We start from the raw sequence: 24,758 nt of genomic DNA, 5'->3' as shown, positions 1-24,758 counted from the left end.
AATGAAAGAAGCCAGACTGAAAAGTATACAAATTGTACGATTCCAACCAAATGACATTCTGGAAAAGGCACAGCTTCAGAAACAATAAAAAGATCGTGGTTTCCAGGGGTTTGGGGAGGGGGTGGGAGGGAGGGATGAACAGATGGAGCGCAAGGGATTTTTAGGGCAACGAAAGTATTCTGTATGGTACCGTAGTGGTGGCCACACGTCATTATGCATTTGTCAAAGCCCACAGAATGTACAACAGCAAGAGTGAACCCTCGTGCAAACTATGGACTTCGGCTGGTGATAATGTGCCCGTGTTGGCTCAGCGACTGAACCAGACACGCCACCCTGACGAGGGACGTCGAGGGGAGGGGAGGATGTATGTGTGGGTGGGGAGGGCTGTGTGCGAACTCTCTGTATTTTCTGCTCAGTTCTGCTGTAAACCTGAAACTGCTCTAAAAGAATAAAGTCTATTAAATAAATAAATAAACTTAATTACCACCTCCCCTAAAAAAAAGCCTTAAAAAAAGAATTAAAATTTTTTAAAAGATGAGGAAACTGTAGGTTAGCATCTTCCCAGATAGTTGGTAGAGGGGATTCTCACCGGGGCCCCACCTGAAACAGGGTCTCAAGGACTCCAGAAGTTTGCTAGGGAGAGTCGAAGTCGGAAAAAATGGTTCTTTCAAAGCTCCAGCCTCCTCCAGCCGGTGGAGACCTGGGCGGAGACCGTCATCCCAGTTCACCTGTGTGGAGGGCGGCCCGTTGGTGTTCTGCCGGGCCCCCTCGCATCTCACCTTTCTGTGCACACCAGCCCGGGCTCCGCATGCCGACACCTGTGCCCCTCCCCTCTGGCTGCGCACTCTGCGCTCGGGCCACCCCAGGCCAGAGGTTCCAGGGAACTAGTGCCCTTAAGAGCTGTCCTGCAGCCAGTGACCGGCCAGGGCTGCGGGATAAACGCCGGCTCCCTCTCCCTGCAGGTCGATGGATGCTGCGTGCATGTGGGCGCGCGTTTTCCACAGCGTCTCCATGATATTAAACCCCAAGGCTTTAGCCTGAGCCCTTGGGCGGGACCTTGCTGGTCCCGCGTGAGGTGCGTGAGGACGGCTGTGACCCAGCAAACTGCCGGCAGCCGTCCGGAGAACAAGGAGGGGGTCGCGTGGGGACACGAGCCCGGCGATGCTGTCTTCAGTCCTGACTCGAGCTGTCAGGTGGGGGTTGCTGACTCCTCGCTGCCCAGGTGACACCCGTGGGCAGGGGCCCCTGTGACGCGGCGTGCCTGGTCCCTGTCCTCCATCCTCCCTCTGGAGGGAGTCCCCTCTCGGGTCTGCTGGGGAGAATGAACGGGGATTGCAGCCCACGTCCTCCTCCTTCCCGCAGGGGCCCACCTTGCCCTGGGCCCTCTGGGCCAGGAGTCCCTCTGGGAAGATACCTGCCCTGGCCCAGCGTGGCTGATGCTGGGGGTGTGGGTCTAACTGTAGAGTTTGGGCTCAGAAAGTGCACGTGACGGCAAAAATGAGGCACAGCTCCCAGCCTGGCCCTTGTCAGTGACGACGCCCTGCTCATCTCAGTTACTCACATCACGTCCCCTCGTTCCACACTTCAGGCAAAGGAGGTCCTTTGGGCCCCTCGGAGGTGCCGCCACAGGCGTCCGTGCCAGCACCCTCCGCTGCTCACTCAGGTAATCGGAGCGTCTTCCCTCCTCCTGCTTTTTCTCATCTTCTCCTTCTTATTTTAAAATCTAGAGGATCCCACTCGATATGAGAACGAGGCTGAAATTCTGCTGTCGTTCAGGAACGGGCCATCAGACCAAGAATTACACCTGTCACCCCACTTGGACCCCAAAGCTGTGCTAGCCGGGAATAACTCAGACCGTGTCATTATGAGCTGAAGAATTTGGGGGGCGGGGAGTGGAATCACAGACATTCAGAGCGCTAGGAGAAGAGGTTGACCAGCATTTATTTTCCACACGGAGCGCGGCAGTCGACGTCGGGTTCTTTCACACTCAGTGACTGCCGGATGTGCGCTGGGACCTCTAGCCATCGGTGCAGTTTTTGGTCAGAAGTTTATACTTTTCAAACCAGGGCAAAACAGACACTGAGAAGAAGCAATCGATTTTCTAAAAAACAAAACAAAATGTGAAAAAGATCTACCTGCAGGCTGAGAACTTTACAGGGGAAGGAAGCCGGAAACACCAGTGCCCTGTCTGCAGCCCCCCGTGGGGCCATCATTGTTTTGATTTCAGTGACTCGATAGCTGCTCAACTCATCCCCCAAACGTCCTCCTGCTGCGGTTGGAAGTGGAGACTGGAAGCAAAGTGTCCCCCGCCCACACCCACCGTGGGGGCCACGGCCGCTTCTCCCCTTTTCCACCCCAGGTGGTCCCCACACACTTCCCGGGCGGGGCCCCTCCTCCCATCCTGGCCCCCCTTCCACCCGGTCCACCATCTTCCCTCTCCTCCTCCCGCCCTCCCGTCCTCCCAGCCTCACGCCCCCTTCCTCCCCCGCCCTGTTTCCTCCGAGGCCCCCTCCTCCCCGCCTCCCTCCCCTCCCACAAGGGAGGGTCAGGCAACATATTTTGCACATTGTTGTCATTTCTCAGCGCGACTTCACTTTCCTTCTCTTGGTTGGAAAGCCCGGGGCTGCAGTGAAGAGGGGGCCGGGGAGGATGAAATGCTTACAGTTCCCCTAAAACAGAAGTCCGAGTGCTAACTTTGGCTTGATCTCTCACACCTATCAGCTTCTCTCATTATACTCCACTGTTACCATCATGATCTCCAGGGAAGGACCAGGAAAGTCTAACTTGCTAGATTTTGGAGAAATCTCCACGTAGGTGGAGCTCACAGATGGACGTGTGTCTGTGCTGAGAACACGGAGACCTTTACAACCAGGGTGACCGTGGAATTTATGAGACAAACCAGGACACGGTGTAAGCAGGTGGGGACGCTGTTAACAATGATGCTAAGAAGTTGGACACAAACCAGGACGCTCAGGACAGACATGCCCCTGACCCCCCTCTGTTAGCTCATCTGGGTAAAGAGAGGGCTTTGCAGGGCTGCTGGGACTTGGGACCTTCAAGGCCCCAAGAGCGAGGGCCCGCCGGACCATGCTGTCCCAGATGGCCGGGGTCCAGCTGGCCGCCCCGGATGTGGACACACTGGGTGGGGGCGGTGGCCCCCGAGCCGGTCACGGGCCCGCGGATTTGCCCCCTCCCTCCCCCGCCCCAACACCCTTGAACTGTCTCTGAGCCCACTTCCCCATCCCTCCTCCTCGTCACTGGAAGAAAGGGGCAGAGGCCGCAAGCCCAGCCCCTGTGAGACTGTCAGGCTGACGTCCAGATTTTCAGTGGGAGCTCTGGCGAGGTCCCCCGGCTGCTAAAATGGTATGACAATCATTACTTCCTTCGACCTCAGAGTGTCCCCCCGCAGCTCAGTGACCTGGGCTCCCCCCTCCAGACCCCTCAACTGCCCCGAAATCCTTCCAGCCATAAAGGCACAGAGCCCGCCAGGTGGGGTCCTGGTCCCTCTCTCCGTCACTTCTCCGCCTCGAGAAAGGAGGTGCGAGGTGTGCGTTCTTCTCAAGCAAGCTGGGTACCTCCCCAGTACTCCCACCCCCCTCACCCCAAACCACAGGGGGAGCCACGCAGAGGGGCGTGGCCCGCACCTTGTAGAGCTCCCCGTCCTGAAAGCTGCAGTTGTTGGCCTCCGACTTGAAGCAGACGGTCCTGCGCATCTCCACGTCGATGTGGTACTCCATGTGGTCGGTCAGCTGCAGGAGCAAGGGGCAAGGAGATGAAGGGCCACCAGCCCTTTCCTGCAGGGCCGCCCTGGACAGACTGGGGCTCCTCCCTCCTCCTCTTGTCTGCTGCCCGTGCTGCCCTGTCCTCCGGGGAGAGCTCCCCAGAAGCCACCACTCGGGCAAAGTCACCCTGGGGTGGCCTGCGTGATGCCCACTGCTGGCCCACGGCAGGGAGCAGGAGCCCCGCCAGCGTGGAAACAGCCTGAGCCGGGCACACGCGGCGGGGCCGGGCGCCTGGAAAGCAGGCACCGGGTGGCGGTGGGCAGCTGGGGCCCTCGGCTGTGCTGGGCCGGCCCTGGTCCTGCGCGTCCCCTGCGTCCATCTGCTCCAGGGAATTTCTGTTTCTCTTAAAACACCCGCTTCTGACTAAATGAGGCCAAGCTGACCGGCGCAGCCCCAGCCCGCGGCGCCCTGGCAGGGCTGGTGAGGGGAGGGGACACTGACCTTCTGCACAACCTTGGGGACCCGCACGACCCGGAAGTTGTACTTGTCCTCACTCTTCTTGTTGAACTCCTTGGTCACGTAGTCCAGGGTGGTCACCACGACGGACGCCGACGCAGGCACCTCCCGGACACTGATGAAGGTCTTCCTTCTTGTTTGGTAGGTGAGGGCCACCAGAGCCCCCACGATGGCCAGCAGCAGTCGGGGGCCCTGCGGGGCTCTGGCCATTGTCGCTGGGTGGGGGGCCTCTTCCTTGGGCTGCCAGAGCTGGTCAGTGTGCTGGCCGCTCTGCTCGGCCGGATTTAAGCCAGCCCGGGGCGGGGGGACACCTACGCTCCCCTCCCCGGTCCAGATCTGCATTCACACCTGCAGGGAAGGCGGGCAGACGGCAGCTGCAGGCTCAGCGCACCCACCACCTGCTCCGTCCCTCACAGCTGTCGCACACGCATGCACCCCACCCCTCTCGGCTGCACACCCTCTCCCCTGCCCAGCATTTCTGGGTGGGAGCCAGGCTGGGGCTTCTGTCCACAGAGCTCGGCTCAGCCGGGGCCGTGGGAGGCCTGGCTCACGGGAAGGGACGGGGACGCGGGGGCGCGGGGGCACAGGCAGCGGAGCGGGACGAGCTGGACGCCACCCCCTCCTGTGCCCCTGATGTTCCCGGGCTGTCCTTCCGATCGTGCCCTCCCCACCTCCCTGGCTGGCGGGACACAAGCTCACCCACTACTCAGACCTGGGCGTCGTCTGCCTGCCCCCATGGGAGGTGTCTGCCCCACCCTGGAGAGCTGTGCTCCCCAGAAAATGGAGGGTGGGCCCCAAATGGGAACCTGCGGGTGTAGTCATGACGCTCTGTGTTCACGTCCCACCGTCCCTGAGGGTGGACCCTCTGTGGCACTGGGACAACGCTCAGCCTCAGTCCAGAATCCAGGTGTCCGTCTCTTCAGATGCTCGGAGCTTAGACGGTGTCTCGAGCTGCTCTTCTCCCTCCTGGGGCTGCGGGTGGGCAGCGGGGCAGACAGCTTCTCCTTCTGTCTCCCATCCATCCTCTGTCTGCTGCCTCCCCATCTCACCTCGTGGCTCCTAGGCCCCCTGGAGCCAGAAGAGGAGCCAGAAGAGGAAGAAGGAGAGGGACGGGGAGCTCTGGCCACAGAGCCCTGGGCCCTGCGAAGTCTGGAGCCGACTGCAGTGCGGGTCCCTCCCCAGCTCTCCCCCGGCCCCTGCGGGAGCCTGCCCTCTCCTGGCAGCTCGTTGGCGTCTTGCGGCTGTGGGAACAAGTTACCACGCGTGGTGGCTTCAAACAGAACATGTTTTGGGGTTTTTTTGTTTGGTTTTGATTTTTTTCTTTTGTTTAAAAATTGAGTTACAGTCACTTTTCAGCGTTGTGTCAGTTTCTGGTGCGCAGCACAGTGCCTCGGTCACACACGCACATACATGTATTCATCTTCACACTCGTTTTCCCCGTGAGCTACTGCAAGATGTTGAATATAGTTCCCTGTGCTGCACAGTATAAACTTGTGTATCTGTTTTATACATACCAGTCAGTATCTGCAAATCTCAGACTCCCAGGTTATCCCTTCCCACCCACCTCCTCCCTGCTGGCAGCCACAAGTCGGTATTCTATGTCTGTGTGTCTGTTTCTATTTTATATATAAGTTTATATATATAAGTTCATTTGTCTTTTTTTTTTTTAGATTCCACATATGGTTTGGTGAAGCTATTGTGGAAAACAGCATGGAGATTCCTCAAAAGACTAAAAATAGACTTACTGTATGACCCGGTAATCCCACTCCTGGGCATATATCCAGAAGGAACCCTACTTCAAAAAGACACCTGCACCCCAATGTTCATAGCAGCACTATTTACAACTGTTTCCCAGACATGGAAACAACCTAAACGTCCATCAACAGATGACTGGATAAAGAAAATGTGGTATGTTTATACGATGGAATACTACTCAGCCATAAAAAAGGAATAAAATAATGCCATTTGCAGCAACATAGTTGGACCTGGAGATTATCATTCTAAGTGAAGTAAGTCACACAGAGAAAGAAAAATACCACTTGATAGCACATTTTTAAAAAAAATCTCACTGCCCTGGAGATCAGAAATCCTAAAACCCAGGTGTGGGCAGTGCTGCCTTCCTTCCACAGGCCCTCAAGGAGAACCTCAGTCTTCCCGCTTCCAGAGGCCTCTGCTCAGCCCATGGCCCCCTCCTCCATCCTCACAGCCAGCAGGGGGCCTTCCAGCCCCTCTCTGACCCTCCACCTCCTTCTCATAAGGACCCTGGTGATGACGTCCGGCCCACCTCCCTGCAATGACAGAGGATGGTCTCCCACCTCGGGACCGTTAACTTAGTCCCACCTGCAAAGCCCCCTTTCCCTTCGCAGCGGCCTATTCGCAGGTTCCGGGCGAGGGGCTGGGGTGGTGAGGACGGGGGCTTTTCTGCCTGTCGTAATAGCACAAGGTTTCTTCTTTCTGGGAATTCCCTGGTTTCTTTCGGCTGAGGCATGTGGACCCCCCTGGCGTCCCTCCCACCCAGGTTCTGTCTCTACCCAGAACAGCCCCAGCCCAGCCTCGTCTGGTCACCCGGCTGGAGTGCAGGGAGAGTCAGACGCGAGACCCCCTCCCTTTAGCCTGCCCCCTGCCCTCTGCCCCTATCGATTCACTTCTCCACAGGCGGCGAGCTGTTTTCTACCTCGTAGTGCCTTCACCTGCTCCGAGGACTTCAGCATTCTGCCCCGGATTTCAAAATCTGCCTCAACAATGGCATTTCGCGTTCAGTAACATCTGCGTAGAGTCGGGCCTATAACTCTCAGGGGGCATAGATCCCCAGTCACGCCCACTGGCGTGGGCCTGCATTAAGGCCCCTTCTCCACACTCACAGCACGAAGCATGTTCACGCCTCCGCAGACGCGCCCGCGTGTCGCCTCACTCCAGTCCTGCTCTGAGGTCTGACCCCGCGGTTCTGCCTGGTTGCTGCAAATTCCTCACAAAGTCCCACTGTGAACAGAAGCGCCTCCGACTCAGGGCCAGCTCACGGGCCTCACGCCCCCCTCGCTGCCCTGCAGGCCCCGGGTTGTGTCTGGGGAGCCCCAAGATCAGCCCGAGGTCCACCCAGACCCCAGTCACTTCTTCCCTTCTGCCTCCCGCCCTGGACGCTTCGTGGTGACAGGGACCTGGGTTCGCTCACGTTTATCTTACAAACACTCAGTTGTCCCCAGCGCCGGGCCTTCCACAACGCATGGACAGGCGGTTTAGACGCTGAGACCGAAAGCAGAATTGTCAGCTGCCAGGAAGGCTTCCTGCTCGGCCCTGGCCTGGTGCCGAGCCTCGCGTCTGCACAGACTTGCCTCAGGTGCCTGGAGCCGCACCTCAGACGTGCCCTGCTGGAAGGTGTCCCCTGACGGCCGGACTCTCCTTTCTGGGGGACCGGCATGCAAGGAGGTGGCACTGGCTGGTCCCCCTGGCAGCTGCCCTGCTGATGGGTTCCTGTGGTCCAAATGCATGTCCTCAAGCCCGTAGACACTGCCCCTCCAGCCAGCAGAACAGCGCACGCCTGGGGCTCAGAGCACAGGGAAGCAGTCAGGTGGCTGCCCCTGAGCTGGGGACATCCGTGCCTGGTGGTGAGAGGAGGGTGTCACAGTATCACGGATCTTTCTGGAAGCCACAGTTCCCGCCCTGGAGGCAGCCTCGGGACTTTGGCTGGGCTTCATTTGGTGGGTCGGGGGCCAGCCTGGGATGGCCGGGCCAGGGGAGTCTGGGTGTCAGCTAGGGGATCCCTGCCCAGGTGCCCCCACACCAGCCTCCGCTCAGACCCGGCTCCCCTCTGGTGAGGCTGCTTCCCAGCTTCACTTTGTGAGAATTCACTCACCTCCCGGACTCTCCTGCAGGGTCCTCTGCTCTGGAACCTCCTTCTGAGCGCCGCCCCCCACCCCGGGCTGCACCTTCGGGTGTCTCCTGCAAAGACCAGCCTCCCTGCCGCTGCCCCTCTGCCTCTGGCACTGACTCCAAGGCCCTCGGGGCAGATCGTCTGGGTTCACATCCCAGTCACGGTGGGCGGGTCACCTCCGTTTGACATGCCTGGGTCTCCGCACCTGGAAAGCGGGTGTGAAATGCTTCTGCTGTCCTGACAGTTAAGAGGTAACTCAGGAGAGAGCCTAGGGCGGGCTCACGGTGTCAGCTGTTACCATGTCGTCCTTCCTGCCGCCCGACCCTGCCGCAGGGCTCGTGCAATGAGTGGCTGGCGGTGTGCACACGCGCGTGCACACACGCACACACTGTGCACGCACCACACACAAACATCACCCACACACACACCACATACACACCGTGTACACAAGCACACACACTCACACTGCACACATATCATACATGTACACGTGCACACTACACACACATCACACACACATGCACACAAATAGTCAGATACACACACACACACGACACACACACGGACACACAGCGCCTCTCAAATACACACAGCCAGAATTCTGAGGAAAGGAGGACAGACAAATCCACAATCCAATCCCCATGAGGGGTTTTAACACGTCACCCAAGAACAGACGGAGAAGCAGACCGAACCCTAAACCCAAACCAAACTCAGTAAAATAAAACAAAGTAGGGATGGTCCCTGTAGGGAAGTTTTGATCACATGGGCCACCTGGGATATGTCCATCCCTAACTTTGCACCTGAAAAATGCAGAAGACAGTCTTTTCAAGAACGTGGACCACTGGCCAAATTCTGGGGAATGAAACAGGTCTCGGCCAATTTCACAGGAGAGACGGAATAGAAAGGCTGTTCTCTGAACGGAGCGGCCTTGGGCCGGAGGTCAGTAGGAGGAAAGGCCATCAGGAAATGGGCGGCCGTGCGAGAGAACACGGCACTGCCAGCGGGGCCCCGGGCGGAGGGCACGTCAGGGAACCAGGCGTGTTTGGAGCGCAGAAAGCCAGGGTCAGGCATGGCCGGCGGGGAGCGCGGAGCCAGGTGGGCTTCTGGAGGAAGTCGGGGCGGCGGTGAGCACAGCTCCCCGCAGACTCCCCCACTGCCGGCTGCACGCCCCATACTCCCAGCCCGGCCGGTCGTGTGGGCTCCAGCCAAGGTCGCAGCAGGCTTGGCCGCTGCCGTGCTGCCCGGGAGGGGACTCCGTGACCCCGGCGGTCCCGGCTGCATGGCTCTGAAGGTGGCAGGGTGGACGCAGGGCCCGGCAGGAGGGACCCGCCCAGGCTGAAGCCCTGGAAACGCGGGGCACAGAGCCTGCAGCATGCGTGCCCAGCATCCAGGGTTCCTGTGACCGGGGGTGGACAACATGACGCCCTGCGCTGCCTCCTGTTCGGTGCCAGCAGGAGAGATGGGCAGTAGGGTGCCGAGGAGCTGGCCTGCGGGGGGCGCCCATCGCCCGTCCTCCCCGCTGACGCCGGACAGCATGTTCCCGAAGGCGTCTCTGCTGCTGGGGCTCACTGTCCCCGGCAGCCACCTCTGGACCTTTCAGAAGGCCTTTGCAGACGTTAGTAAGAACCACGGTTATTTCACGATGTCCGTGGAGTTGGCCGTGGCTTCCTTCAGCAGTGGCAGCAAGGACATGCAGGCCCACAGGCTGCTGGAGGTCGGGCGAGCCCAGCAGGAGGCGAGTGGCCGTCGGGAGCCCAGGCCCAACCCTGGTCCCGGTGACCAGCCCCGAGCCAGCCCACGTCAGCGGGGCTCTGAGGGGATGGCGCGGCTCTGACGGCAGCCCGGGGGACCAGGATCCCTGCCCCCCTCTCTGGAAGGAGTGGCCTGGGGCCTCCGCGTGTCGGGCCGATGTGACTGAGGGGCAGGTCTGCTGTCAGGTGTGCCATGTGCGTGCGTGTGCGCTCAGCGCCGCGCGCCCTGCTTCCCGTGACTGTCCCCCGCCACGTACATCTGGCACTGGTGCTGGGGGTCCTGAGCCGGCCGTCGGGGTTGGGGGGAGGAGGCCAGGCTGCTGGAGGGGCCCTCGGGGCCGTCCCCTTTTTGGTTTTGTGCTAGTAGGGAAGTTGCACAAGGCTTGTGTGCCCTGTTTACACACCTCGTCTCGTCTTCTGCCCACTTTTCTACTTGGTTCTCTGCCTTTTTTCATTCCCGGAAAGCAAACGTAGCAGCTGCTTCATGATTCCTCGACAGAGTTGGACAGTGATATTTTTAATGGACCTGGAGCTGGGCCAGAAAATTTGTAGAAAACGTGCTGAAGACCTCGGCCACTGTCCCCTGCAAGAAGGCCCGGGAGAGAAGGTTTGAGAATAAATCAGCGCAAAGCTCCCTGAATCTTCGGACAGTGAAGCATAACACGCTAGAGAGTGTGTGAGAGAACCTGCCGCCCCCGCGTGCGTCCTGTTCTCCCCACACAGGACGCCTTGCTCCTGGCCCTTCTGGTCACCATGTATGTGGGGGTTTTTCACAGAAAATAATTCTCTGGGACACCGGGTGTCCACCCGGAGGTGATGTCAGATCTCACGGGTTAGGGGCTCAGCCCCCGACACCGCTCCCTGCTTGCAGGTGCCGGATGCGAGCAGCATGCCCCCAGGGGCCCACAGCTTCTGGCCAACTTGCTACACCTGGGAGATTGCCACCCCGCTCTTCAGGTGTGATGAGTTTGCTAGTCCGGCTCACAGCTCAGGGAAGGAGGCTCAGGGTGTGACCCGGACACAGAGGCGCAGCCAGGTGCAGAGGTGCCCGGGGTGAGGTCTGGGGGTCCCGAGCACAGGGGCTCCTGGCCCATGGAGCTGGGGGGGCGGCGTCGCCCAGTGTGGATGTGTCCACCAGCCTGGAATCTCTCCACACCCTTTGCTTTGGGAATTTTGCGGAGGCTTCATCACATGGGCGTGATCAAGCATCAACTCTGTCTCCAGCCGCCGCCCGGAGGATGAGGGCGGGGCTGAGAATCCCAAGCTTCTAAAGATGCCTTGGTCCTCCTGGTGAGCAGCCCCCACCCAGGAGCCCAGCAGGGTCACCTCAGCAGGACAGGAGGTGCTCCTGGTGGGTTCACCAGTTAGGAGTTCACGAGAGGCTCGGGAGCTCTACACCAGGAACCCGGGCAGAGACCAACTTAAGCATTTTCTATGCGAGGGGGCTTAGGAAAGTCACAGGGGTGACCCTGGGGCAGAATGCCGGGGAGGAACGGAGGACCGGAGGACCAGAGGACCAGAGTACGGCTAGGTTCGCTGGTCACCCCACCTCTCCCCCGGGTCCCTGGGCTGCGAGGACAAGCCCAGCTCAGCCAGTCCTCCTGTCGTCATCCTACGAGCTGACGTCTGGTCCATTGGACTGGGACCGTGGGCGTGGGCCTCAGTCAGGGGGACGCCCTCCGGGGGGCTGGTGTCCCCTGATCCCAGCCTGGGGGGCAGCCTCCCCTTGGGGTGGGTCTGCAGCCACTCCCAGGTGGGGGGGCGCCATCTGGACCCTCTCCTGGGCAGTCTGCCGGCTCCCCGAGCCCACAGGCAGAGGCCCTTCATACAGCATCATGGTGGGTGGGGGGACCTGGGGGACAGGCAATGGCCCCACCAGGCACCCTCTGGGGAGCCCCCATCCACGACGGGCGGATTCAGCACCCCCGCCCATCACCCAGTGGAGACCTGAGCTCCCGAGCCCGGCCCCAGGCCGCCGCTGGATTCTGCTTTTCCTCCCTCTTTAGCTTTTAACCCATCCGGGCACCTGTGAAGTCCTCCACGCCACGTGCTCTCACTGCTACGTTGGTCTGATTTTATGTCTTACGGTTCCTGTTTCCAGGTGAGCTGCACTTTCGTGGTGGACTCGCAACCCTGGATCACCCAGTTCACCCTTGTGAACAGCACCTGCCAGCAGAACCAGGGGAAGGGGCCCCCGTCTCCCGCAGCAGACCCTCTTCCTCTGGATGACGTTCCGGGGTCCTAGGTCTGTGCAGCACCAAGGGAAGTAAAGGCACCTCAGATCACTCTGGGCCCCTGTCAGTTCTGTGTGCTCCCCAATGGTCCGTTTCCATGGATGTCGCCGCCAGTGACGAGTGATGGAGAAGTTGTCACTGTTGTTCCCACCTGGGCTGTGGGGCAGGACAGTCTGGCATGGACACCCCCGAAGCAGGTCCCTGCGCCCTCCTTGTGCCTGCCCTGGCAAGAGTGTACCGTGTCCCTCAGAGGTGTGGCCATGAGTCTGGTGACAAGGGTGTCCCCCAGTGTCCACACTCCCTCTCTTTCTGTGCCGGCCCCAGTCCTGTCCTACAATGGGTCCCCACGACTGTGGTCCAGACCTCGTCTTCCTGGGATCATCTCGCTGGACAGGTGACCCTTGACCCCATGCCCCAGGGGAAGCATTGTTCACTGGCAGCACCCCTACCTTCCCGGCCTCCCGGCTCCCAGGCCGTGTACGCGTCCCAGGCTGGGCACTTCAGCATCATGGGTCCTGAGAGGAGAGAGTGATGGAGCCACATGGCAGTGGCCACAGGACCTCAGATGGCAGAGCTGCATGAACGCACGTCAGCCGGGCTGGCGGGGCCCGACTTCCCCAGCCCCGACCCCTCTCCTGCCTGTGGCTGGGGCTCACGTCCAGTCCCGCAGAGCCCCTGCCTTGGGGTGACTTCCCCCTTGTGCCCCCCTCCCAGGTGCCAAGCACGGCCAGGCCTCCTGGGAAGACGGACAGCAGGGCCAGGGGTGGTGGGGACGGTGGGCCCCCAGCCCGTGGCCCCCCTCGCTGCACCCTCCTGGTGCTCCCTGAGGTCACAGGCCACGGCCAAGGTCAGAGGGAGACCAGGGCTGCCCTCTGCTCCCCAGGACTCGGGGCCCACCAGTACTAAGTGTCCCCGCGGTTCCACCAGTCCCGGGATGCGCTGCCGAGGGGGCAGCGCAAGGAGACCCTCACCCAGGCCCCTCTGGGGACAGAGCCACTGCACACATGTCCCTGGGCCCAGGCTTCCCAAACAAGTGGTGGGAGTCGTGCCTCTCACTCTGCCCTCAGTCTGGTGGTGACAGCAGGGCGGGCAGGGACGCAGAGGAGGGGCCGGGCAGCAGTGCAGGGGCGGGGAGCTGGGCAGGGCTAGCCGTCACTGCCACCCCCGCCGGGCGCTGCGGGCCTCCAGGCTGTCGCCAGACGGACAGCATGTTCCCGAGGGAGCCTGTGCTGCTGGGGCTCCTGGTGCTGGGGCTGCATGTTGGCAGCTGGGACTTCGAGGATGTTAGTAAGAGCACGAATTTCTTCAGCATGTGTGTGGAATTCGCTGTGTTTCACTTCAACGAGCACCATCCTGATGAGTACGCTTACAAGCTGATGTGGGTGGGGAGGAGCCAGCGCAAGGTGAGGGGCGCAGGGGAGTGGGTGGGGGTGCGGGTTAGGGGTGTGTGGGTGAGGGGTGGGGGGCTCCCCTGTGGCTCCACCATCCCCCTGAAACCAAGCCTGGAGGGCGCACCCGTGGTCTGCAGGGAAAAGCAAGGTGAGTGATGTCTAAAAATACGAGGTAGCGTTAGAAGGGAGAGATCCCACAGAGCTCCGGCCGGCACCTCTCTGGACGCTGTGGGTGCGGGGGCGGCAGCCTGGGGCCAGCGGAGAGCAGGGTGTGGGAGCTGGTCCCTGGTCCCTGGTCCCTGGGAGGTAGGAGAAAAGCTGGCTTCTAAGTCTGCTTGGAGGTGATGTGGGGGCACTGATGGGGGTGGGGGCAGGCACGGACCCCAGGTTTTGCCCTGAGCACGTGGGTGAACAGTACTCACCAACTTGCAAGACCATGGAGTAGGGCAGGGACCAGAAGATGCCTGGGAACCCATCACCTTCGGAATTCCCGAAGCAGCCTAGGAAGGCCCGGAAGGCTGTGGGTCACAGAGCATCACTGAGGGTCAGGGTGGAGCCGGATGGCAGTGGGCGTCCTTAGACCTGGTTGTGCAGGGGTTCCTCCCACCCCGCTCCCCCTCGCCCTTCCACTGGAGTAACTGTGGTCCAGCCATCGGGAGCCCGGGCCCTACCCTGGTACCGGTGACCAGCCCCGAGCCAGTCCACGTCAGCGGGGCTCTGAGGGGAGGGTCCCCTCTGCACACACTCCCGAAGGGACTGGAGGGAGGCCCCCACCCTGCACAGATGGCCCGGCTTCCCTCATGTGGCCCCGTCGCCTGACTGGCTGCCTCTTCCCTGGGCTGCGTCCCAGCCCCGGAACCAGGGAAGCCGAGGCTGCCTCCCCCGCCCAGCCCGCCCTCACCCAGGACGTGCGGGCGTGCGGGGTGGGCCGGGGTGTGGCCGGGGGCCTCCGCTGCAGGGATCCCTGGGCCCCGAACGAAGCCAGCTTTCTGCAGGGAGGGCTGCTCCTGCCTGCGGAGCTTTCTGGCTGCCTTCCTCACGGTGTTTGGGTTCTTCCCGAGTGTTCCTCACCTCTAAGTAGGGGATGAAATCATAACGCGCAGTGAGTTGTTGGAGGAGCAGCGCCTGGCCCCTGAGCACCCACCCACCCGGACCCGGATGAGAGTTGGCTAGTGAGTCCCTGGTGCCGCAGCTCCCCCCACCCCCACCGTGGGAAAGAGGCCCCCCGGCCCCCAGGCCCGTCCCGATCTGGGTGCAGCCCCCGAGGGATGGCGCGGCTCTGACGGTGGCTCCAGGGACCAGGATCCCCGCCCCCTTCTCTGGAAGGAGTGGCCTGGGGCCTCCGCGTGTCAGGCCGATGTGACTGAGGGGCGGGTCTGCTGTCAGGTGTGCCATGCGCGTGCGTGTGCGCTCAGCGCCGCGCGCCCTGCTTCCCGTGACTGTCCCCCCCTCCACGTACATCTGGCACTGGTGCTGGGGGTCCTGGAGCCGGCCGTCAGGGGGAGTGCAGCGGAGAGGCCAGGCTGCTGGAGGTGCCCTCAGGGACATCTATTTGTAAGAAAAGTAGAGAATTAAAATGAAAAAGTGAAATAATAAAGAAAATAAGAAACAGGAACAATAAGCGAAGTGCACCAGCTGTGCCTCCCTCACTGCCTGCGCACCTTCGAGCCTACCGCCCATTACCTGTTTGCTTCTCTGTGTTTTTCTCACTATCGCAAAGAATTTCACAGGCGTTTCTACAATCTCTTCTTTACAGAAGCTTAGCTGGACATATTTAATGGACCTGAAGCTGGGCCGCACGATTTGTAGAAAACATGACGAAGACATTGACAACTGTCCCCTGCAGGAAGGCCCGGGAGAGAAGACGGTGTGAGAATAAATCAGCCCAAATCTTCACGAGGCTTCTGACAGCGAAGCTGCATCAAGGACGGCCTATGGGGGGCTCGGGAAGGTCGCAGGGATGACCCTCTCCACCGGGCCCCTGGGCTCCTGCAGATGGGAGAGGCGGTCACTCTGCACGGTCACCGCTGTGCCCAGCACAGCCTGGCTGGCTCCCCAGAGACCCCCAGAAACCCCCCTCCGACGTGCTCCTCCTCCCTTGGGGAGCTCTCCCTGTCCCAGCTTCCTGCTCCCTGAGGCTCAGGTCCTGGAGACGCTGCTCTTGCCGTGCACCCCTCTCTCCTTTGCTCCGATTCCTCCGGACAGGAGGACTGTTCAGCTCGCTGGTCACCCCACCTCTCCCCCTGGTCCCTGGGCTGCGAGGACAAGCCCAGCTCAGCCAGTCCTCCTGTCGTCATCCTACGAGCTGACATCTGATCCATTGGACTGGGACCGTGGGCGTGGGCCTCAGTCAGGGGGACGCCCTCCTTGGGGCTAGTGTCCCCAGATCCCAGCCTGGGGGGCAGCCTCCCCTTGGGGTGGGTCTGCAGCCACTCCCAGGTGGGGGGGCGCAATCTGGACCCTCTCCTAGGCAGTCTGCCAGCTCCCAGAGCCCACAGGCAGAGGCCCTTCATACAGCATCATGGTGGGTGGGGGGACCTGGGGGACAGGCAATGGCCCCACCAGGCACCCTCTGGGGAGCCCCCATCCACGACGGGCGGATTCAGCACCCCCGCCCATCACCCAGTGGAGACCTGAGCTCCCGAGCCCGGCCCCAGGCCGCCGCTGGATTCTGCTTTTCCTCCCTCTTTAGCTTTTAACCCATCCGGGCACCTGTGAAGTCCTCCACGCCACGTGCTCTCACTGCTACGTTGGTCTGATTTTATGTCTTACGGTTCCTGTTTCCAGGTGAGCTGCACTTTCGTGGTGGACTCGCAACCCTGGATCACCCAGTTCACCCTTGTGAACAGCACCTGCCAGCAGAACCAGGGGAAGGGGCCCCCGTCTCCCGCAGCAGACCCTCTTCCTCTGGATGACGTTCCGGGGTCCTAGGTCTGTGCAGCACCAAGGGAAGTAAAGGCACCTCAGATCACTCTGGGCCCCTGTCAGTTCTGTGTGCTCCCCAATGGTCCGTTTCCATGGATGTCGCCGCCAGTGACGAGTGATGGAGAAGTTGTCACTGTTGTTCCCACCTGGGCAGCAGGTGCAGCATGCTGAGCCAATCAAACCCTCAGCTCCTGTGGGGGTGCCCTCCCTGGTTCTTGCAGGGGTCCCATAGTTGGTGTGCACACTGATTCATTCATTCATTCATTCTCCATTTGTTCATCATCCATCCATCCATCCACCCACCCACCCATCCTTTTATCCATCCACCCACCCATCCATCCACCCACCCATCCATTTATCCATCCATCCCTCCACCCATCCATCCATCCACCCACCCATCCATCCATCCACCCACTCATCCATCCACCCACCCATCCATTTATCCATCCATCCCTCCACCCATCCATCCATCCACCCACCCATCCATCCATCCACCCACCCATCCATCCACCCACCCATCCATTTATCCATCCATCCATCCACCCATCCATCCATCCACCCACCCACCCATCCATACACTCATCCATCCATACATCCACACAGCCAGCCAGCCAGCCAGCCACCCATCCACTCATCTATTCTTCCATTCCTTTGATCATTCTTCCTCCAATCTCTCCATTCATTCCACTAAAATGCAATGCAGATGGTTTTCCCAGTGATAGCCACCTGTGTCCTCTTTGTGTCCATCTTTGATGCTGGGCTCACAGTGGGGTGTCCCTTTGTGGGGGCACCATGCCCAGGCCCAGGGGTAGGAGGTGGTGACTGAGATGACAGCAGGCTCTGTCCTCTGTGGACCCCATCAGGACACTTGTCCCGGGAGCTGCCTGTGTGATGTCCCCTCTGGGGATGGCCCAGAAGATGGCAGGTCTGGTCCCCACCTCCCGTCCTGCCCCTCGATGTCTGTGTTCCCTGACCAGGGCCCAGCCTGGCCTCTGTGGCCGTCAGCACTGACCAGTAGCCTGGAGACAGGCCCTGAGATGACAGACCCCCGCCTCCTAGGTCCTTGTCGGGAGCTACCCTGGAGGGGCCTAGGGAAGGGGCAGGACTGGATCAGAGACTGGGTGGTGTGCCGTCTGGTGGGGTACCCAGCGGGAGGGGCTGAGGCGTCCTCCCTCCGGCCTCTTGAATGTTGGGGATCTGGTTTGCGTGCCTGTGGTTGGCAGTCTGTCCCTTTCCCTGCTGGTCAGTCACCAGCTGGGGGCCTGTCCCGTGTCATTGTACCCTGGACAAACCCCCCAGATTCAGCCCAGTCACTAGTCCCAAATCCTTAGGGAGTGAAAATATACTTGGGGCTCACGATACAAGCACACAATATAAAAACTGACATGCATTTTGTGAATCCCTGATTTCCATGAAACCCAGAGGTTTTACGGGGGCCTGGCTTGGAGATGCAGGCCTTGGAGGGTGCTTGCTGGGAGTCCCCCTTCACCCAGATCTCACCCCTGGGGAGTGCTTGCAGAAGGCAGCAGGGAAGGAGGGGTCGGTAAGAAAGAGAAGAGTCGGGTGACCTAAGGACAGCGGCAGGAGCACAAGCGTCTGCAGGACTGGAAACGTCAGACCCCGGTGCCCGAGGCCTCCTGACCCAGGGACGGGGAGGGGAGCAGGGCAGAGGGGCACGTGTGGCTGAGCCCCTGGAGGTGACAGACGGTCAGGTCCTGCGCGACCCACACGCACCCGCACACCCGCAGCTCCCCACCAGGAGCGGCCCTTCTGTCTGCCCCACTTCTGCTCACGTCCCCGTGTCCCCGTGCCAGGGCTACTTTCCCTCTTTCTTTTTTCCTAACTATTAAAGCAATGCATATGAAATACAGGAAACGTGAAAAATACAAATGTAAAGAAAAATCCAAAGCGAATGTTTTTTTCATCAAGGCAAGAGCATTGCTTCACTCAACAAACAATGACATGTTCTCTATGCCTGGCCTGGCTCCTGGCTCTGGCGGTGATACAATGAGTGACAGGAAGGAGTCCCTGCCTGAGAAAGCCTGTTTTCTCTCTCGAGGGGGTAGACAGACAATACAGATGTTCACCAATAAGTAACTGCAGGTTATAAGAGACGATGTGTTGAAACAGTGATGAAGACAGGAGCAGCGGGGAGCATCTGGGAGCATCTGGGAGCAGCGGGGAGCATCTGGGAGCAGCGGGGAGCATCTGGGAGCAGCGGGGAGCATCTGGGAGCAGCGGGGAGCAGCTGGGAGCAGCGGGGAGCATTTGGGAGCAGCGGGGAGCTGCAGGGAACATCTAGGAGCAGCGGGGAGCATCTGGGAGCATCTGGGAGCATCTGGGAGCAGCAGGGAGCAGTGGGGAGAGGCACTTTAGATTTGGGGGGTCTGTGTTGAGACTTGCAGGCAGATGAACCAGGATGAGTGGCTGCGTGGAGGGGAGGGAGGAACCCCAAGCCCCCCGAGAGGAAGCTGTGCCTGGTGCTTGGAGGTGGGAGAGGCTGCGAGGGATGAGGATGAAGAGGCCGCCCACATGACACAGTGTGATGGATTCTCCTGCGTTTTGTTTTGTTTTGTTCTTTGGGATTTTTGCGGGGCGGGGGGGGGGTAATTAGGTTTACTTACCTTAATGGAGGGACTGGGGACTGAACCCAGGACCTCGTGCATGCTAAGCGTGTGCTCTACCACTGAGCTCTCCCCTCCCCCCCGATTCTCCTACGTTTTTTCATAACATTTGTATTTATGAAGAATTGGATCCTATTCAGTGTTTTGCATCTTGTGCATGACTTTTTCTTTATAAGCATTTTCCAACATTATTGAGAATTCGCCAAATACGGAAACACCTGTGTAACTCTGCGGAGATTCTGGAAAGGTGTTTGTAGCGACTGACCATGAGAAACACCAGCCTCCATCAATAGTCGAAGGGCAACGCGGCGGGTTCCCACCAGCAGTGGTTAGGGCCACCCACCCGCGAGGTGGGGGCTGTCACTTCCCACACGCTGCCCAAGGTCGGGAGCCGGGCAGCCTTCATATCCTGGGACCAGTGCCCACCTCTCTGCACCCCCCAGAATGTGCTGGACTTTCACAGGGAAGCAGAGCGTCGGAGAGCCCTGGGGAGAGTGCGCCCCCTTGTCCTAAGGCCTGGGCGCCAGGATGGGCTGTGACCCACGGCCCTCGGCAGGACAGCAGAGGGAGTCCAGAGTCACGGCACCGGTGGGCAGGAGACCGCTGGGGCACCCTCCACCCTGAGGGCAGGAGGTGCTCGTCCACTGCGTGAGCTGCCTGGACCGAGGGCCAGCGACCGGCAGGGCAGAGGTGCCCTCCCGGAGGCAGGGTTGCAGGTGCAGGATTACATCACAAAGTGTGACCTCCCTGCAGGGCGTGGACTCAGAAGGTGAAGACAGACCAGGGATCAGGAGCAGGAGGCCCCAGACCAGAGCTTGGGGGCAGCTGGAAGTGCTGGTTCACAGGAGAACCCCGGGCAAGGGCTGGGTCAGCACGCAACTCCACAGGAGGGGCAGCAGTTTGGAAAGGGGGCCAGAGCGGGAAGACTCAGGGCAGCCACAGCCTTCACGGCTGCACAGACGCAGAAGCAGGAGTAGGCGGTGAGGCACTCAGGGTAGGTGTGGACCCCGAGTCCAAGTGCTGTCGCTGGAGCCGCAGACCCACCCAGGATGAGTGGGGCGGGAGGCCGGTGGGGCGCCCTTCACTGGCTCCCGTGGGGGGGCTCCTTGGAGGACAGAGGGTGCCCCCCGGGTAGCCCTGACAGCTCTGTCTCAATCCAGCTGGGCTGACGCTCTCACAGCAAGATCTGTGAACCTGCGCGGGAGCAGCGGCCACCCTACCCCGCCTGCGGCTCCAGCCCTGAGACGCCAAGGAAGCCCACCTCTGGCCCCTGGACGGAGGGACCATGACCAGACCCTGGGGGACCCGCCTGCTCCTGCTCACCATTCCGCTGGCCCTGGTGGACAGCGCGGACCTCGACAAGACGAAAGTCAAGGTGCTGAGAGAACTGAAGAAAGTCAGCCCCTCCAGCGCCAACGTGAGGCAGTGCCTGTGGTTTGCCATGCAGGAGTTCAACAGGGAGAGCGCTGAGAAGCACCTCTTCCAGGTGGTCAAGGTGCTGCAAGTCCACCTGCAGGTAAGGCGCCTCCCCCGGTTGGTGCATTTGCACCTGGTGGCCCAGACCGAGGCCAGGCTAGGAGGGCGGGCGTGGGGGTCCCCGGTACCAGCGGTAGCAAACGTGCGCCCCACACCCTGGAGGTAGGAGGTCTCGCCTTCGAGGAGGTCCCACACCGGATGGAGCCGCCCCAGACACCCGGTGGGGCCAGGTCAGGGCATTGGGATGTGGTGGGTGCCATAGACCCCCCGCTGAAGGTGTGTTTGGGGAGAGAGGAAACGGGGGGGGGGGCAGAAGTTGTTTAGGGCTTGCTGAAACTCTCAAAAAGTAAAATAAAGCTTTTTTGAGCAAAGTCGCACGATTGCTCATCGACAGGTCACAGATTGTTTGGAATACCTCATCGAGGCTGAAATTGCCCGCACCAATTGCAGGAAGCTCCCCAACAGCAACGAGAGCTGTGTCCCGAAGGAAAACCCCAGACTGGAGAAGGTAGGTGCAAACCAACTGTCTGCGGTGGCCTTGGCTGCTCTGAGCCCCCCGCAGAACTCGGGGTACCGAGACCTTCTCCTTGAGGTCAGCATCACTCCTGGTGTTTAGACAGCAGGGTCCCACCTGCGGAGTCTGATTCAGTGGGTCTGGGGTGGGACCCAGGAACTGGCATAGCTAACAAGCCCCGGCAGGGTGAGGGGAGCTGCTTGGGCCTCGGTGCCTCACCTGGAGAACGCATCTGCTCCACGCATCTCGGCGTGGGAGACAGGGCCCGCTGACAGGTGCCCGTGGTTACCTGTGCCCAGAACGGCGTCTGTGAACTCCCGTGAGCAGGTCTGCCGACTGCAGCCGCAGACGCCCGGCACGACAGACACTTCCAGCAGCGGTATGTCTGGGCCATCCCATCTTTTATGTCGGTTTTGTCTTTTCCCGGAAGCAGAGTGTGGTGGTTTCAATTTCTGTTTTCTGCTGGGCTGGTTGTGGTTGCAGGAAAGTTGTTGCTTTTTAGCTGTTTGTAGCAAATGCCAAAGAGAAGGGAGGAGAATTGTCTCCAAGGGGCTCGTTTGTTCTGCCGTTCCCATGGCCCACCTCGGGCATGAGACCAGGTCTTCACGCAACACGTTTATCAGTGAGGAAAACCTCGCCTCCTCCTCTCCAAGTGTTTCGAGCCGCGCGGAAAGGGAGCGACGCTGGCCACTGCTCGTGCTCCTGGATTCAATGGGGTTCTTTGCAGTATTTACGTCATCACTAAATATTCTGTCGTGTTGGTTTCTGAAATTCCTTCAACACTCGTTTCACTATTTTTTAAATTAAGAATGTTTCAGAGGGTGGGACTAGCTCAGAGGTCAAGTGCAAGCTTAGCCTGCACGAGGTCCTGGGCTCAAGCCAGCACCTCCATTAAAAATAATAAGAATAACATTTAAAAAATTAATCAATCGAGAGTGTTTCCTTCTAGGAGTTCTCCTTTCAGCAGCTGCACGCACACTAAGTGGCCCTTCTCCTCTGACCCACTCGTGCAATAGACTGAAACAGCAGGTTCCTCAACGGCGAGCCCTTCTTCCCCGTCCGGGACACGGAGCACCTGTCCCTTCTTGGCAGTTCTCCGGCCTGACTCAAACGTCAGGGTTAGTTCTCACCCCCATTGACTGACGGTGGCGACAGGTGCACAGGGAGCCTGGGTGCCGGTTTCGTTGGTGAGTCTGCACCTCTTCAAGGTTCTGGGCGGCTGCGCGTGGGCGCGGCGGGGCGCCTCCTTGCTCCTCGGACCCGCTCGGCTCTGTGGAGCCTGCTGCCCACGTGCACGCCTGGCATTCCCGTGTCTTTGATGGCAAATGTCCAGGTCTCTCTGGGTGCGGGGGCGCAGTTCCGGAGGGCCACCCGGGAATACGCTCGTGCACGTTGAGGTATGGTTGGCTTCAGTTCATATTTTGTATTTTTACATTTTACGTAACTCCACTAACTGGAGTTAGTGTTAGCTGGGTGACAGCAGGTCGGCCCCCTCCTCGGGTCCCCTCCCTTTGTGGGCGCCGTTCCGCGGGGCCAGGCTGGGAGGGACGGCTGGTCGGGGGGGTGTCTCTTCTTGCGGCTTAGGGTGCAGGGGGTCCATGAACCACTGTCCACGTAGGAACTTTGCTTTTATGTGTACGAAGTGCTCACAATCCCCTAGTGTGGAGAATGCGTCCCCACATGCACGCAGACACAAGGGCACGCACGCGAACACACACACACAAGGATCATGGCCTCGTCCCAAACTACTGAACCAGAAAGTCAGGTCCAGACACCCCCCACCCCCGTCGTGTCGCTGGAGCACCCTGCGTTAGGGACAATGACTGTTTGATACGCGGCCGCCCTACATTTGCTGGTGTTTTAGGGTGCTCCATTTAGTCGGGGAGTGAGGGTTATAATTGGTTTCTCAGTTCTGTTTGGTTCCAGGGTTTCTCTGGTCTGGTGTCATGAGAATGAGGCTTTCCATCGTTTCTGTGATCTGGTTCCGTTAAAGACCAAAGGAGGTTTGGGGTCCCAGGGCTCGATGACTTGGTGTTTTCTGCGGGTTCGTGGGAGGAGGAGGCGCGTAATCCCCTTCTGCACGTGGCCAGGACCCACAGGGACCTAAGCCCTTCTCCCTGCCACCCTGGGGTGCTGAGTGCCTTCCAGGCAGCGACGGAAGACGCCCTTCGCTGTCTTCCAGGACCGCTACCTGCCTGGCCCCGTCCTCCGTCCCTGCCCCCGTGCACCCGTCTGTGACCCACACATGGAACATTTCACTTGTCATTTCAGTGGCATTTCGAGGAGAGAAGCGGCCTTTGGAGGAAAAGGTCCGTTCGGCCCCAGAACCCGCCACGTTGCTCTTTCCCTGGTGTCCGCGTTCTCAGGGCCCAGGGCGTTACCGGGGCTTTACGATCACCCACATCACACTGTGCCTGGCACAGAACCGCGGCACTTAGGCTGTAGAAAATACTCGTGAGCATTAAAAACAAAATCAGCTTTGCATCCGGTCTCCCCCCAAAATATGATGATTATTGGTACTTGCTGTCCCTCGGTGGGCGGGGCGGTGGGGACCGAGGCCCCTGCAGGTCCCTGCGTGTACGGCCTGCCGCCTCCAGCCAGCAGGCTCCCGGGGACCGCCCTTGGGCTGACGACCGTCTTCCTAAGCTGACGCCCGGCACCTTGCCTTCTCTCGTGGCCGCTGATGAGCTCTGCGTGGTGCTGGTCTCTTTCAGATTCGGAGGTGCACCTTCCTGGTGGGCGCGCTCCCCTGGCACAGCGACTTCACCGTGATGAGGAAAGAGTGCGTGGACGTCTAGGGGCCCCGGGCCCCGCTGCAGCCCCCTCCTCCACGCCGGGAGCCCGGCGTGCGCACTCTCACCAACACGCTTTCCTCACCGCTGCCCGTGGCTTGCTGTTTTGCTTCCTAGTCTCGCATCAGCTGGTGGCAAAAGATGGGCGTGTCCCAGTCCTCCTTCCTGGCCTGGGGGAGGCTGCTCGCCGTGCAGCCCGCGGTGCACCGCCACCAGGAACAAGGACCGTTTGTCACTGAGCATAAAGTGGTGGGGGGTAAGGTCTGACTCTCTCTCCCACTGACGTCTCGGGGGAATCCCTTTGTGATGGGTACCGCCCCTCACAGGGGCCTGAGCCCAGTGGGTACCAACTCCCAGGTGCCCCTGGGAGGCGTCCTTCAGCTTGAGGGCCGGATCACCTGGGTGGGCTGGGGGCCGCCCTGGCAGAAGCAGCGCTCCCCACCCCCGGGGGTCTCTGTGAACTGGGGGAATTGGTGTATCTTTTGCTGTAAATGTCAACGGTGGTCACAGAGAGGGAGGGGTGAGGGCAGTAAAGCCTAAAGAGGAAGCCCAGTGTTCACATGTGTCTGTGTGTGCAGGTGTGTGTGCAGGTGTGTGTGCAGGAGTGTGTGCAGGAGTGTGTGCTGGACTGGGAGGCAACAGGGCGGGAGGGGGGCAGGCTCATGGCCTGTGTGCGCCTTGGAGGGGGTCCCCTTCCTACGTGCTCGGTACACAGAGACCCAGTAGGTGCATTTCTAGGGTCTCCAAAGGAGCCTGGGGCAAAGGGTCAAGACCCGGAGATGGCAGTGTGTGCAGTGGCCCCCAGCGTCCACCCTGTGTGGGGTTGGGGGTGTGGCCCCTTGGACCAGCCCTGGGAATGGACCCAGGCCAGCGAAGGGGGCTGCTCCCCCTTGACCTCGTGAATGAAATGAGGAGACCATTCTGTTTCCGAGGATCATGGGATAA

General features: G+C 60.3%; 4 protein-coding genes and 1 long non-coding RNA gene across 8 annotated transcripts; 3 read left to right on the top strand and 2 right to left on the bottom strand.

Annotated features, from left to right (window-relative positions):
- Window positions 1-1,901: 1,901 nt before the first annotated feature.
- Window positions 1,902-8,292, bottom strand: CST11 (cystatin 11). 2 transcript variants are annotated; one of them, XM_074347769.1, is made up of 4 exons: window positions 5,045-8,292; window positions 4,224-4,586; window positions 3,645-3,749; window positions 1,902-2,101 (listed from the first exon to the last, which is right to left on the bottom strand). In XM_074347769.1, the coding sequence occupies exons 2-4, from the start codon at window positions 4,578-4,580 to the stop codon at window positions 2,018-2,020; spliced, it is 546 nt and encodes a 181-aa protein (XP_074203870.1). In that variant the 5' UTR covers window positions 4,581-4,586; window positions 5,045-8,292; the 3' UTR covers window positions 1,902-2,017. The 2 variants fall into 2 exon arrangements, with proteins under 2 accessions (XP_074203870.1, XP_010971266.2); XM_010972964.3 differs by having other exon boundaries at window positions 4,224-8,292.
- On the top strand, window positions 8,292-12,115 carry LOC105083205 (putative cystatin-16). The gene is made up of 3 exons (XM_010972965.3): window positions 8,292-9,841; window positions 10,357-10,464; window positions 11,959-12,115. The coding sequence occupies exons 1-3, from the start codon at window positions 9,524-9,526 to the stop codon at window positions 12,100-12,102; spliced, it is 570 nt and encodes a 189-aa protein (XP_010971267.2). The 5' UTR covers window positions 8,292-9,523; the 3' UTR covers window positions 12,103-12,115.
- Window positions 12,116-12,570: 455 nt separating this feature from the next.
- On the top strand, window positions 12,571-16,733 carry LOC105083206 (putative cystatin-15). The gene is made up of 3 exons (XM_010972966.3): window positions 12,571-13,494; window positions 15,239-15,349; window positions 16,270-16,733. The coding sequence occupies exons 1-3, from the start codon at window positions 13,096-13,098 to the stop codon at window positions 16,411-16,413; spliced, it is 654 nt and encodes a 217-aa protein (XP_010971268.2). The 5' UTR covers window positions 12,571-13,095; the 3' UTR covers window positions 16,414-16,733.
- On the bottom strand, window positions 13,513-16,392 carry LOC141574085 (uncharacterized). 2 transcript variants are annotated; one of them, XR_012500744.1, is made up of 5 exons: window positions 15,144-16,392; window positions 14,942-15,030; window positions 14,384-14,555; window positions 13,905-14,000; window positions 13,513-13,781 (listed from the first exon to the last, which is right to left on the bottom strand). It is a non-coding gene; the product is annotated as an uncharacterized LOC141574085 (long non-coding RNA). The 2 variants fall into 2 exon arrangements; XR_012500745.1 differs by having other exon boundaries at window positions 15,166-16,392.
- Window positions 16,734-16,953: 220 nt separating the features above from the next.
- LOC105083207 (cystatin-8) lies at window positions 16,954-24,344 on the top strand. 2 transcript variants are annotated; one of them, XM_010972967.2, is made up of 3 exons: window positions 16,954-20,547; window positions 20,902-21,015; window positions 23,736-24,344. In XM_010972967.2, exons 1-3 carry the CDS (start codon window positions 20,317-20,319, stop codon window positions 23,817-23,819), a joined length of 429 nt encoding a protein of 142 aa, XP_010971269.2. In that variant the 5' UTR covers window positions 16,954-20,316; the 3' UTR covers window positions 23,820-24,344. The 2 variants fall into 2 exon arrangements, 1 of the variants encoding a protein (XP_010971269.2); XR_012500492.1 differs by lacking the exon at window positions 16,954-20,547 and having other exon boundaries at window positions 20,690-23,330.
- The last annotated feature ends 414 nt before the right edge of the window (window positions 24,345-24,758 follow it).

The sequence above is a fragment of the Camelus bactrianus genome, chromosome 19 (assembly GCF_048773025.1).
Source record: "Camelus bactrianus isolate YW-2024 breed Bactrian camel chromosome 19, ASM4877302v1, whole genome shotgun sequence".
Lineage (NCBI taxonomy): Eukaryota > Metazoa > Chordata > Mammalia > Artiodactyla > Camelidae > Camelus > Camelus bactrianus.
Note: the sequence above shows the minus strand (reverse complement) of the source record. Positions and strands in the feature narration are given on the sequence as shown.

Excerpts from the sequence above, each read along its gene's own strand:
- CST11 (XM_010972964.3), bottom strand. The coding sequence starts at position 4,580 with ATGCAGATCTGGACCGGGGAGGGGAGCGTAGGTGTCCCCCCGCCCCGG. Across the intron at positions 3,750-4,223 it reads TCCCCAAGGTTGTGCAGAAG|CTGACCGACCACATGGAGTA; the intron begins GTCAGTGTCCCC and ends TTGCTCCTGCAG. Across the intron at positions 2,102-3,644 it reads AGGACGGGGAGCTCTACAAG|AAAATCGATTGCTTCTTCTC; the intron begins GTGCGGGCCACG and ends TTTGTTTTTTAG.
- LOC105083205 (XM_010972965.3), top strand. The coding sequence starts at position 9,524 with ATGACGCCCTGCGCTGCCTCCTGTTCGGTGCCAGCAGGAGAGATGGGC. Across the intron at positions 9,842-10,356 it reads TCGGGCGAGCCCAGCAGGAG|AGTTGGACAGTGATATTTTT; the intron begins GCGAGTGGCCGT and ends ATTCCTCGACAG. Across the intron at positions 10,465-11,958 it reads AAGAAGGCCCGGGAGAGAAG|GTGAGCTGCACTTTCGTGGT; the intron begins GTTTGAGAATAA and ends TCCTGTTTCCAG.
- LOC105083206 (XM_010972966.3), top strand. The coding sequence starts at position 13,096 with ATGTCCCTGGGCCCAGGCTTCCCAAACAAGTGGTGGGAGTCGTGCCTC. Across the intron at positions 13,495-15,238 it reads TGGGGAGGAGCCAGCGCAAG|AAGCTTAGCTGGACATATTT; the intron begins GTGAGGGGCGCA and ends TCTTCTTTACAG. Across the intron at positions 15,350-16,269 it reads AAGGCCCGGGAGAGAAGACG|GTGAGCTGCACTTTCGTGGT; the intron begins GTGTGAGAATAA and ends TCCTGTTTCCAG.
- LOC105083207 (XM_010972967.2), top strand. The coding sequence starts at position 20,317 with ATGACCAGACCCTGGGGGACCCGCCTGCTCCTGCTCACCATTCCGCTG. Across the intron at positions 20,548-20,901 it reads TGCTGCAAGTCCACCTGCAG|GTCACAGATTGTTTGGAATA; the intron begins GTAAGGCGCCTC and ends GCTCATCGACAG. Across the intron at positions 21,016-23,735 it reads AAAACCCCAGACTGGAGAAG|ATTCGGAGGTGCACCTTCCT; the intron begins GTAGGTGCAAAC and ends GGTCTCTTTCAG.